Genomic DNA, 13,006 nt, shown 5'->3' on the forward strand with positions numbered 1-13,006 from the left:
AATGGGGCTGTGCCTTCCCCAGTGGCCCGTTCCTACCCAGGGTTATGAACACACGCATGCCTCAAGCTTACAAAACCAGCTCCATGCATGATGCTTTTGCAGCCAAAAGACTCCAGGCAGTGGGGAGCCACTGGATGCCCCTGTGTCCGCAGTCAACCCCGGGGGCTAACCTGGAAGTGGAATCCGAGGGCTCTGAGCTGTCAGAGTTGACAGAACCACTGGCAGTCTCCCAAGCTTAACTTCCGTATCTGAAACGTAGAGCTACCTCAAGACCGGACAGTGATGGTTAGAGAAAAGGACCAGAAGCCCAGATCTGTGGGCCAGTCCATATAAGCTGAGTCGTGTCGCTGTCTTGCCATGTTTCTGTCATTCAAGATGCTGGGAGGTGTGGGATGCAGGATGAGTCAGAGATGGGGCCAGGGGGGCATGTGGGAAGGGGCTAACCATTTCCTTGAGCAGGGTATGGCTTCTTTCAGCTTTCGGCTTAAGTCATGGGGAGCGTCATTACTTGGGTCTTTGTGGAACTTCCTGTACAGCGCCAACTGTAGATCAGTGGTTCTCAACCTGTGGGTCACGACCCTTTTGTGGCCTGCATATCACATATATACATTACGATTTATAACAGTTGCAAACCTATGGAGTAGCAACTAAATAATCTTATGGTTGCGGGTCACCAAAACATAAGGAACTGTATTAAAGGGTCGCAGAATTAGGAAGGTTGAGAACCGCTGATGCAGATGATACCAGATAATATGTCCACTGTGGGGGAGCACAGAGCGAAGGCACTGGGCCGGCAGCAGCCAAAGCAGCTCTTCAACTCCAAGAATAGAGTAGGTGCCTCAGGTGCTGCTATTTCCCTTTCCTTGTATTTTTTGGACAGGGTCTCATGTAACCCAGGCTATTCTCAAACACACACACTACGTAGCTAAAGATGACCCTGAATTTATGAGTACCTTTTCTTCCTCCATCCCCCCAAACACTAGGATTCCAGTTGTGCACCTACCGGATTGGGTTTAGACAGTGCTGGGGCGGAACCCAGGTATGGTGGATTGAATATGATTGGTCCATAGTAAGTGGCATTAATTAGGAGGCGTGACCTTGTTGGAGTAGGTGTGGCTTTGTTGGAGGAAGTGCGTCACTGTGGAGGTGGGTTTTGAGGTCCTATGCTCTAGCTTCACCCAGTGTAGGAGAGAGTCTCTCCTGGCTGGCTCTGCCTGTGGGTAGACAGGTTGCCTTCTGGCTGCCCTCAGATGAAGATGTAGAACTCTCAGCTCCTTTGCACCATGTCTGCCTCGCTTCCTGCCATGATGATAATGGACTGAACCTGAAATGGTAAGTCAGCCCCAATGAAATGTTTTCCTTTAGAGGAGTTGCCTTGGTCATGGTGTCTCTTCACAGCAATAGAACCATATCTAAGGTACCAGAGCGTTGCATGTGCCAGGCAGGCGCTCTACAACTGAGCTACACACCTAGGCTCAGAATCGCCTTTTTCTGATGGCTCCTCCAGAGCACCAGAGTCTCCCTGCAACCACACAAGCCCCTCTCCTGACTGCCCATCTGCTCGAAGTCAAGGCTGGCGCCTAATGCCCTTTGAACCTTCTTCCTTAACTGCACTCAACACAGTTAAGATCCAAATAGAGACGCTCTGGTGAGGAAGCAGGCTGAGGTCAGGGCTCAGGTGCAGCTCAGTGGCCTGGGAGTGATAAGGGGGTTCCTGGCTGAGGGGCACCGGAGGGGGCGCAATGACATGGAAAGACAGTGTGCTTATTTATGCACAGGGGACTATGAACTAAGTCAAAGGCCAGGAAGGAGAAGAATCTACAGCTAGGCTTGAAATGGCCTGTGGGGCGCCGCGTTAGTAACAGGGATGACAGTGCTCTGCTTTCCAGCCACTGTTGCTCTTGTTTTTCTCTGATTCTCTATGGGGTGCTGGGAATTGAACCCTGGGCCTCCTAAGCACTAGACAAGTGTCCTACCACTGAGCTACACCACCCACTCCACTCCTTTTACATATAGTTCCATTTTCTTTATTTTTATATTTATTTAAAATCTATTTATATATGACCATATTATTTTATTAATTAAATTATTTTATTTTTAATTAAGTAAAATTATTTAATTATTAAATAGTTTTATTAATTTTTATAATATATTTAAGAAATTTATTTTAGTAAACTGTTTAATTAAAACATTAAATATTAAAATAGAAAATTAAAATATTTAATATAATAAATTTCTTAAATATATTGATAAATATATTATATATGTTCATTCTTTTATTTTCGAGACAAGAGACTGTAACCCGTGCTGCCCTCAGATTCTCTGTCCTCAGGCCTCCCTAATGCTCTGATCAGTGGTAACAGGAGGGGTGTGTTCCTGTGTGGGTCCACTCTTATTCTGATGTTGTCATTGCTGAGCTGTGACTCCACTCAGACCTTTTGAGAACCTGGGGGTATTCTGAGTTCCTAGGTCCTCCCTGCAAAGTGGGGAAGTTAGTGCTGGAACTGGGAAACCCTCAAGTCAGGGAAAGGGTCAGTTTCAATAAAGTACAACGTGAGATGGGCCATGTGGCTTTGGATTGCCTATGTGGGTTCTTTCCTCCTTAAAAAAAATAGAACATTCTATTTTGCGGCTGCTGGTAGAAAGATGGATGTAGAAAGAGGAATATGTTGCTGCCTGGAGTCTTTGTTACATTTCACTTCTGAGTGTAACCACAGTGAAATTAAAATGTGTCTGGAGTCCCTGCCACTGGGATGGGAAGATGCTGGGGCAGAGTCATGGGGCCATCCCGAGGGCTCATCAGACCAGATGGAGGCAAGTGTGAGGATCTGAGTTTAGGTCCCCAGAGCCCACATAAAGGCTCCCAGAGTCAAAGCAGAGACCTGAGACGCCCTAGAGCAACCCAGCTACAGAAGCTAGCCATACTGGCAAGCTCTGGATTCCATCGAGAGACTCCCTCTGCCTTGGAATATGAAGGAAGAGGGATCGAGAATGATTCCCGACACCACCTGGAGCCTCCACAAGCCCACACACTTGCTACGTGCACAGGCACCCACACATGTACCCACACACATGCAGACATGCACATATACACACACTGCGCACAAATAAGAGAATGGAGAAAAATTAAAAAAAAGAAGCAGTTTCCTGAGACCTTTACCATGCAGGCCCTGTGACTGGGAAACAATGTAACTGATTTCTTTCCCTCTCCTCTCTCTCTTTTTGAAACAGGGTTTTACTATGCAGCCCAAGTTGGCCCTAGATTTGAAATTTTTTGCTTCAGCCTCTCGACAGCTCTATTGTGTGTGTGTGTATGTATTTGTGTATATATGTGTGCATATGTATCATGTGTGTATATGTATGTATATATGTCTGTGTATTTGTATATGTATATATATATATTGTGTATGTGTGTATGTATATGTATTTATGTGTATATGTATGTATACATATATGTATGTGTATATTGATATACATATGCGCATGTATATGTGTATGTGTGTATGTATTTGTATATATCTGTATACATCTGTGTATGTATGTGTATTTGTGTGTATGGACATGTGTCACAACAGCAGACAACCTTAGGCGTTGATCCATCCACCTTGTTTTTTGAGTCAGGGTCTTTCTCCAGCCTGAGGCTTTCTGATTAGGCTAAGCTAGTTGGCTGGCTAGCAAGGCTGGGGGACCTACATCTGAGCATTGGATATCCAAGCATGGACCCCCAACACTTAGCTTTTTAACATGGGTACCCATGGGTACAAGCATGGGCTGAACTCAGGTACCCAGGCTTCTGCAGCTGGCTCATTACTGATGGATCCATTTCTAAGCCTGACAACTCCGTTTCTTTGTAAAAAGGAATTTAAAACCACTCATCTATTTTATGTGTATGCACACATGTGCATGTATGTGTGGGGACTACATACATGCTTGGCTCCCACAGTGGTCAGAAGAGGTGTCATATTCCCTTGGAATATGAGCTGCAGATTTCTGCGCACTGCTGGGGTGTTTTAAGCCACTGAGCCAATCTTTCTAGCCACCCCCATTTCCTACAAAACAACTCGAGGTTTGTCGAATGTGGCTGCGATCTAGTGGGGGTGTATGGCAGGGTGATTCTCCTTCACTGGAAAAGAATGTCACAAGAGGCAAAGCGCCCTCCTTCAGCTAGCTGTGCTTGGATCCACAGACGTCTGTGAAGCCAACAGTGTGCTCTGAAGCGGCTGTTACTAGAGATCATAACTCAGAAGAAAGCTTGAATGGGACATGTCCTCCATAGGCCAGAACCCTTCGCCTCTGGTTGGTGGCGCGGTTTGGAGAGGCTATAGGACCCATGGGGCGAGACGTCCCTCGCTGGAGCGGGCTCTGAGGTTTTATAGCCTGGCCTCACTTTCTGTTCTCTTGTCTGTTCCCTGTGTATGTATGAAATGTGAACAGCTTCCTGCTCTTGTAGCTCCCTGACATGATAGACTCCCCGCTCTGGATCCGTGAGCCCAAATCAACCCTTTGCTGCTCAAAGCTGCTTTGAGCTATGGTATTTTATCACTGCAACAGAAACAGTACAGAGGAGTTGGGGGGGGGGGTGGGGAAGAGGGACTAAAATGGCCAGAAGCCCTACCCAAACCTGAAGCAATGCATGAAGTCCCCTTTGCAGCCCCCAGGGTCCTCGGTATTGCTGAACCCTCAGTACTCAGGTGCGTTTAGGCCATGACTTAGGGAAAATGTCTTAAATGAGTCAACACTGTCCTTTTTTTGTTGAAACTAACATTTCCCAACATTGCTCCACACTTCTGCGGGTTCCTGCTTGCACAAGACAGAATGGATTTAATTTAGAGATTAACCAGGATCATGAATTGCCACGTTTTATTATTTTTTTCTTATAATAATGACCGTCAGTTAAAATGTAAAATATTGTCAGACACATGTAGTCTGGCAAACACCACCGACCTCCACTTTTTTTGTGTGTGTGTGTGAATTCACACACAAGCTCACAGCACCTCTGTGCTGGTGGGCCCCCTTTGGCACTGGAACACAATAATTTATGAAGCTGTGATATTTAGTAAGTGTGCACAAATATCATGCAACATTAGGAGCAGACGCACAGACAGAAAGTGTATTAGAAACAGATTTATACAAAAATGTCTTGTAAACAAAAAGGGAAAGGGGTTATTTCCTGTACAAAATCTGCAGGCTTTTCTTCTTTCTTTCTTAATGATCTGTAAGATGCATCATAGTTTGGGCATTTTCAAAAGGTGAAAACTGTATAAAAATAAATATCCTATATACAAACACACACAGGCCAGTCCCAGGTTAGAGGCATCACTGCAAAACAAAACCAGAACAATGGATAGTTAGTTTCAGGAGCACTGAATGCTGCCTCCCCTAGAGGAGAGGAGGTGGATTTGGTTCCTCAGAACCTCTGATAGGGAAGTGTGAAACTTTAAACTCGCTAGAGGGAAGACCCTCCTTAGGACTGTAAGATACCACTCCCAGAAGGGAAACCCCCCACTTTCACCTTGACGCTACTCCCTTCTGCAGCCACTAGAGGGCAGTCTCTCTACGCTGTCTTGGAAACCGCGCTATTTACTACATGTGTCCAGAAGTCTTTTGTGGTGTTATCCAGCAGACATAGGCTTCTTTAGATGCGCCTCCAACATGCTGTAGCTCTGGACAGCAGCTGTGGCTCCCTTGCTAAACTCAACATGTTCCATGCCCTGCTTACCAGGAGTATCTTTCTTTAGGGACAGGGGAGGGTTTTATTTAATGGATTCATGGCTGAAGGGAGTACAGATTCTTGGGAGACATGGCCCCTTCAATGCTGAATTTTTTTCCTTTCTTTGACTTGTGAGTACTTTTGGTAGCTAGGTGCTCAGTCTAGGTCTGATGGCTTGTTTGTCTCCCTACTTGCCCCAGATTTGTACATCAACAAGATTTCGAGGGTTGGGGCACGGGGTGCTGAGCCATCTCTGCAATTCAGAGTTAGTGGCATAGGGCTGGACTGGCTAAGTACAAAGTCTTGTGAGTGCAGGGTCTTAAACCCTACAATGAGGACATACTGATAACTTTGGTGGGTGGTGGTGGGGGACTGAGAAGATGCTGAGGGGGAGGGGAGGTGCAGGGAGACGGCACGCATGCGCGGCTGCCCACCATCTGGTTGTGGATCCTGCCGAGGACTAAGGAAGGCTTCTGCCCTTAGGCTGGGGAGTCCTGTGACTTGGGAGCTGCGGCTGAGAGGGATGGCCCTATAGTATTAAACTGACTGCTTTAATGATGGCAAATGACAAGGGCATTTTAAATCTGCTGATATCTTGGTGCTCGGGACACCTCCGTCTCCTAGGTGAGTGGATGCTGAGATTACGTACACGTAGCACCATGCAGGATTTACGCAGCGCTGCGAATCAGACCCAGGGCTTTGTGCATGCTAAGCACTCTTATTAACTGATCTATATACCTAGTTCCTTAAAATGTCTCTAAGTGTTCTGCAGGTATGTGCAGTGAGATGTTTAATGCCCTGCCCCTGCCCCCGCTCCGCCCATCAGCTAACCGCTGGTGAGGTAGCAACTTTCTTGACCCACTCACATCTTCCTGTCTCATCTGCAGAAAAGCAGGTGGGAAACTGCCAACTTTATGGCACTGTTGAGAAAGAGCAGCACCTTTGACGCAGAGCTGCATGGCCTTCTGGGAATCTTACCTTGTTCCAGCAGCCTTGGACTGGTAAGCCATCTTCTCCCTGCATGGAAGCAGAGAACGCTTAGGCTCTTGAGATAGTTGTCTGAGCAGACAGGTGACAAGGACATAAACATTTCCATAGCCTTGGTGGGGCATGGCCTACCACTGCTGTCTGCTTCCATTTTTGCTCTGGGTCAGAATCTTGGAAGAGGGAAGCATTTAGATGCTACCGTTTTCCCTTCGGTTAATGCCCAGTGTGCTGCAGGGCAAGGCTAAGAGGCTACTGTGGCCCGTGGGGTCAGCCAGCACAGGTAGATGCCCACAGCTCAGACTCTGTGGAGTTCTAAGAACTCAGGTCACTCAGCACGTGGACCTCCTGGCCTTCCTCTACAAACCTGGTGGGGATGGGATGGTGTTCCGGGGGGCCCCCAGCCTGCCTGAGCTCATCTCTCTTCCTAAGCAGTGGGAGATGTCATCTAAACAGTCCCAGATACTGGTCAGTAGTGGGTGGGAACAGGGGCTGGTAAGAGACACACAGCCCCAGGGGGATTGCAACATGATTTTGAGATGACTTTCTGACCCTGCCTCTGATACACCCTGGAATTTGGAGTGAAATGAATTATCAGGGTGGGAAACTGTGTGCTCTCTGAGGCAAGGCAGCAGCAGCCTCTGGGTACTGCCTGTGAGGGAACCCTCACCAGGCTTATTGGGCCTGACATTCTGGCTTCTCTAGCACATCCTGAAGCCACCCAGGCATCTTCCAGAGGCCAGGCTGGCGGGGAAGGCCAGGTGGTGTCTTAAGAGTTCTAGGTCTCAGTCCCATCCTAGAATTGCAGTCTAGGGTCTCCTCCACCCAGCCAGCAGCGAACCTCCCAATCACCCAGCATGCTGCAGCTACTGCCCCAGCCCAAAGAAACCTAGCATGTGTTCAAGTTATGTCAATAGCTTTTCCACCATTTCCCCATTTCCGCCAGTCCAAGACAAAGAACACATCATTATTGGAACAGATATCATTTTGAATAGTCAAATGATATCTGTCCCCTCTGGGCTCGGAAAGGACTATAGGGGGCATGCATTTCAGTTTCATGGTGACTTCTGTCCCCTTTGCAGTCCATCATGCCATGCCAAGTCACCCCATTGCCTCGGTACGGCACACTACACACAAACTCTGTGGAGGAGAGGGGCCTTTGAGGGCATTTCCCTCGGGACATGGATGATGGCAGGGCACAGTGGGAAAGTAGGCAGAGGGCGAAAAGAAGGAGCCTTTGAAGAACTGAGAGCACACAGGTGGGGGTGGGGGAGAGTGGGAGACATGGAAGGGTGGGATGGGGGCAGGGCATAACTGTGGTCTAGGAAAGACCCAGTTTTAATGAATGGAAATGCTTTGGAAGTCAAGCAAGGCAGCCATGCACACTGCACCCTGGGGATGTGAAGGTGGGCCAGCAGTGTCAGCAGGCTTGCTACTCCGTTCGAGTGACCTATGCTGGCTCTGTTGTGCTTGTGGCCTAAGACATCTCTGGTGCCCTTCAAGGAACTGTATCAACCAAAGAGAATTCCTGAGTGACAGGGTGGAGGATTTGAGGCTGGGAGTTGGGTGGTGACCGCAGCCTCTGGATCTCCTCGGGGAAATGGAAGGCAAGCAGGAACATCTGGACCTGCGCCTGCAGGGTCAAGCGTTGCCTCTGTTTCTTTTATAGTTAGCTGAGAGGATCATATAGATACTTAGGAAGTCAACATAGGAAGTCACCATCCAGAGCAAGACTAGGTGTGGGGGAAACCAGCTCCTGGGTTTCAGCTCCAGACATGTCAGGAATACCTGACCACCACCTACCTCCTCCTAATTGCATTCTAGACCTTTCCACTTCTCACTTCATAGTGAGCTACCTTAAGTAGAACCTTCTAGGTCTTTAGCATCTAATATCTGATGCTGGACCATAATCTAGTTCTGATGGTGACAGTTGAGCTATCACAAGGGGATCTAGCCTGGAAGAATAGACAGGGTGGTCTCTACCACCACCTTAATTATAGAACTTCTCTGTCCAGAAGCAACCCCATGTCCCTGCCAAACTGTGGGGTGGGGTAGGTCTGGGTCTGGGTCAGGGGAAGCAGGTGACTGGCAGCTCACTCCTGTGTTTTGTTAGTTTGCTTAGCTTGTATATTCAGGGCTAAGTGCACTGTGCGGAGGCAAAGCAATCAGTTGTAAAAAAGCCTGCCCAACTCATTCGCTTCCCTAGCTTCCAGAATGTTCTAGAAGCAGTCACCAGGCAATGAGGATGCAATGCAGCCGAGACTGGCTTTGGGGTGGGCGGGATGATGGGGCGGTGCTTCAGAAGCAGTTGCACGAGGATGCCAAGAAAATGCCACTGGGCATGTCGCATGCAAGAGGGTGACAAGGCTGGGAGCCACTAATGTTCTAGGCAAGGTGACTCCTGGTCAGCAAGGAGGAGCTGGGAGAGCAGAGCAAGAGGATCAGGAGGCACGCGGGTACACACCACACACGTGGGGTAGCCCAAACTGGCCACGCAGGCAAGGGAGGGAAATGCCATACCAGTGGGCATGGGGCATCCAGTCCGTCCAGCCCTGGTAGCCCCGGCTCCCCTTTCTCTCCTTTAAAACCTCGGTGGCCCTGTTCATAAAACCAACCACGGTGATTACGGAGGTCAGAGTCAGCCATCTCCAGCTGTGGAGCGGGATGGGTCCAGTCCTACCCAGGCCAGGATGCAGACCCTGAGGCTATTACATATTAGCGAAAGTGCACCGATAGAACACGGCCAGCTTCTGTACTGCAGTCCCTTCCAGGCACAACCACAGACAACCCCAGCTTGCTGGCAGCGTGCCTTTCAGGGCTTCTAGTGCTTTGAGAGGTCCCTTGAGAAGCCAGGCTGATGGACCATAGTCATCAGTTGCTGGCTTGTTGGGAAGGCTGCTTGGGGCTATCTACAGATTTGAGGTCTGCAGCTTCCTGGGTCTTAGTTGGGCTACTGGACATGATAAGATCATGGACATACTAGTCCATGCTTAGCTGGGCAGTAGTGCATGAAAAGCTCCTTGTCTGACCTTATTCTGCACAGTATAGAACTCAGGAGACTAACCTGGGTCTTGCATCCGGACCTGAGTGCGGATTCAGGACAGCTAGAGCTGCAGGCCACGGAGGTGGCCATGCAACAGAGGTCACAAATCTGCGTGCCATAAACACTAGGGTGGGTTTGCGAAGCATGCTGGGGACAGAGCCTGAGACCTTCTACCCAGACCCTGCGGGTTCCCTTCCTTCCACCCATCCATTGTTCTGAATCTTCAAAGGACGGAGACTCAAAGACCAGGGATTTAGCAGAATGGCTTGCAGCTGTAGCTCTGAGGCCCACCCTCTGCAGGCTGGACTGCCAAGGCATAGGCAGGCTTGGTGGCATCTGTGGCGCGAGGCTCCTCAGAGCTTTTGGCCTCCTTTGTTTCCAACCTGCAACCCTGGGGGGGAAAAACTTAGAACTATGTGCGCAAGAAACAGAGAAACATACCAGCGGGCAGGGGGCGTCTAGTCCAGGTGCTCCTTGGTCCCCCTTGTCCCCTTTAGGCCCTCTAGAGCCCTTCTTCCCCCTCTCCCCCTGTGAGCAATGGTTTAGTCCAAGGTAAGAAGGGGGGAAAAACAACAACACATCATCAAAACTTTAGGATCGTTCACATGTTAACATTAGAGAGAGAAAATGATACATAAAAGGGCGGAGTGAAAAAAAGACTTTCTTAATTAAGTCAGCATTCCCGTGGGATTATGGGACACACCCACCTGAGTGGGCATGAGTACCTAGGGTTTTGGCAAAGGAGAAGGGTAAAGGAGAGAGAGGAGAGGGAGGCGGGAGCAGGGGCATCTCTGAGCCGAAGTGGAAGAGGCCACCTAGGACTGTGGTGCCCAATTTTGCTGTTCTTAAACCTAGCAAAGGATGGTGTACGTGTGTGTGTGTATACACACGAATGCCAGTGTCTGTGGAGGCCAGGGGTGTCAGAGGCTCCTGGAACTGGAGTCACAGTGGTTGTAGTCTGGCCCATGTGGATGCTGGGAGCCAAACTTGGGTCCCATGGAGGCGCAGGACACATTCTTAGCCACTGAGCCCACTTTCTAGCCCCCTTCTTGTCCCAGTTAGTTCTCATGCCCATGCCAGTACCTCAGGAGACAAGGTGACTGTAGTCAGAGCCCCGCTATAGGCACGTGCATACATGACTACAGTCTGCACATGTGTGAGCAGGATGGTGCATGTGTGTGCACATGTGTAGAGTCTCAGGCTGATCCTCCATATGCTGTGTCTGTCTCTGATTTATTTTTAAAATTTTTTAAAGATTTATTTATTAACAATATGTAAGTACACTGTAGCTGTCTTCAGACACCCCAGAAGAGGGGGTCAGATCTCCTTACAGATGGTTGTGAGCCACCATGTGGTTGCTGGGATTTGAACTCACGACCTTCGGAAGAACAGTCGGTGCTCTTAACCACTGAGCCATCTCTCCAGCCCCCTGGCTCTGATTTATTATTGTCTCAGACCATCACTATTTGAAGCTGTCCTGCTGGGCCGTGATGTGGTTAATAGCAGGTAAAGAAGGTGCTCTCACTACCTTGCCTGACCACTAGAGGCGAATCCTCAAGTGGCAGGAGGAGAGAAGTGATTTCCAGGTTGTCTTCTGACCTCCGTAAGTGCATCTTGGCACACTCTGTTCCAGCCAGCTCAGGGAGTTCATTTGTTTCTGAAAATCCTGCTCCTAAGTGAACCCCGTCTATTATGTGTTGGGGTTCATCTACAGAAGGGCTCTGGGGCCTCTGGAAATGACATCATCTGGAAATGGATTTGCAGTTAAATTTTCATATGTCTCGGTTCTTTAAAAATGGGCCATGAGTGTCCCTCGGGCTGTCCCCAGACATTTCCCTCTGTGGAAATGGATTGTCCCATGCCTCAGGATTTGTACATGACTGCTCCATCATGGGGAGGCCAAAGGTTTGGTGAGTTCTGCCAGTTACTAACTTTGAACCCCTCGGAACTCCAGTTTCTTCATGTGTGTGTCCAGTTTCTTCCTGTAAAATGGGTGTGTTACACTTGCTCCCAAAATTATTGCACGACCTTGTGTATAAGAGATGATTACCGGCGTATTTCTCAGTAATGGAAGGTGATTTCAGCCCATTGTGGTGATGACGCCTCCTGCTACCTAGTATGGGAACGGATGCTCCCCAGGAGGGTCTTGTCCTGTCTGTGGTGTTCCTGCATTTGTAAGTTGCTGTAGTACTGATGTTTCCCCAGATCTTTGAACATGAACCCAGGTATGTTTGTTTGTTTGTTTGTTTTTAAATTCCAGTGATGTTTGTAGTTTGTCCACATATTGTCCACATAATGGCTTTTCAGAGTGATGAGTGTTAATGAGTGTGTGCCCAGGCAGTGAAGTCCTTGGATCAAAGGCACACACACCAATGAAACCACCTGGGCATGAGGATCCCCTTAGTGTGGACAAGCTGGGGCACCAGCTCTTTGGAATGGGAAGACCCGGGTCCTTGCCCTTAGAGGTAGGTGTCCTTGGGCGTGAGGCCCTTATCTTCTGAGTCATGAGTAGTTTCCCAATGAAGAATATGGGTGGGGCTGCTGAAGGGGTGGTTCCAGGCCTTAGAAGATTTGCCTGAAGGTCAGAGTGTAGGCTGCTCACACTATAAGGCATCACCCCCACATCGTGTGTTCTGGAAGATTCTGGACTTACAGCTTTACCTACATGTCCCCTCCTGCCTACCCCAGAGTGGAACATACGAGAGATGCCCCCACCCCCAGCTCCAGCTGGTAAGAGGGGAGGGGCAGACAGTGACCCACATTCCTGATGAGTGTGAAGGACTGACATAAGCCAGAAGGCGGGGGAGGGATGGGGGCTGTGGGAGTTTAGTGGGTGCATATGTTGAGGGAAAGGAAGAGGAAATAAGAGATAGACTGAGGCTATAGAGGCTGGAGAGGGAGAGAAAGGAGGGGCAGAAGGACCCAGGGAGCAAGACATGCATGCACCCCGACACACTCCCCCATCCCCATCCCCAGCAGAGGTGGAAGCAGCTCAGCATGCTGGGACTTTTTCCACTGGCTGGCTTGCAGGCAGTTCTGTGGTAACAACCAATCAAACCATGTCCTGGTAATTACCTTGCCAGAGTGATGGCACCTTACACTTTGACCCCATTTCATTGCTGTTTCAACTGAGTCTTCTCCTATAACCAAGACTAGCCTCTCACTTGATATGTAGTTGGGGGACTGTGTACACCTGACCCTTCTGCCTCTACCTCCCAGGCCTGAGGGGCCATGTGTGGCACTGACCAGTGTTTTTGTTGTAAATAGGA

The 13,006-nt window shown here is 49.0% G+C and overlaps 1 protein-coding gene and 1 long non-coding RNA gene across 28 annotated transcripts in view; one reads left to right on the forward strand and one right to left on the reverse strand.

Moving 5' to 3' along the window:
- Positions 1-4,844: 4,844 nt before the first annotated feature.
- The window catches only part of Col13a1 (collagen, type XIII, alpha 1), a 140,973-nt gene continuing 132,811 nt past the window's right edge, over positions 4,845-13,006 (reverse strand). For 17 of the 27 annotated variants that reach the window (XM_011243341.2, XM_011243336.2, XM_011243325.3 and 14 more), the window contains one exon: positions 6,983-9,292. In XM_011243341.2, coding sequence (XP_011241643.1) covers positions 9,080-9,292 — 213 coding nt within the window. In that variant the 3' untranslated portion in view covers positions 6,983-9,079. The other 10 variants (XM_030244857.1, XM_011243342.2, XM_011243339.2 and 7 more) reach the window with 4 other exon arrangements.
- Positions 11,685-13,006, forward strand: part of Gm40674 — a 29,058-nt gene continuing 27,736 nt past the window's right edge. The window contains exon 1 of the long non-coding RNA XR_871762.2: positions 11,685-12,467. This is a non-coding gene — a long non-coding RNA (predicted gene, 40674). The remainder of the gene's footprint in view (positions 12,468-13,006) is intronic.

Source organism: Mus musculus, chromosome 10 (assembly GCF_000001635.26).
Source record: "Mus musculus strain C57BL/6J chromosome 10, GRCm38.p6 C57BL/6J".
NCBI lineage: Eukaryota > Metazoa > Chordata > Mammalia > Rodentia > Muridae > Mus > Mus musculus.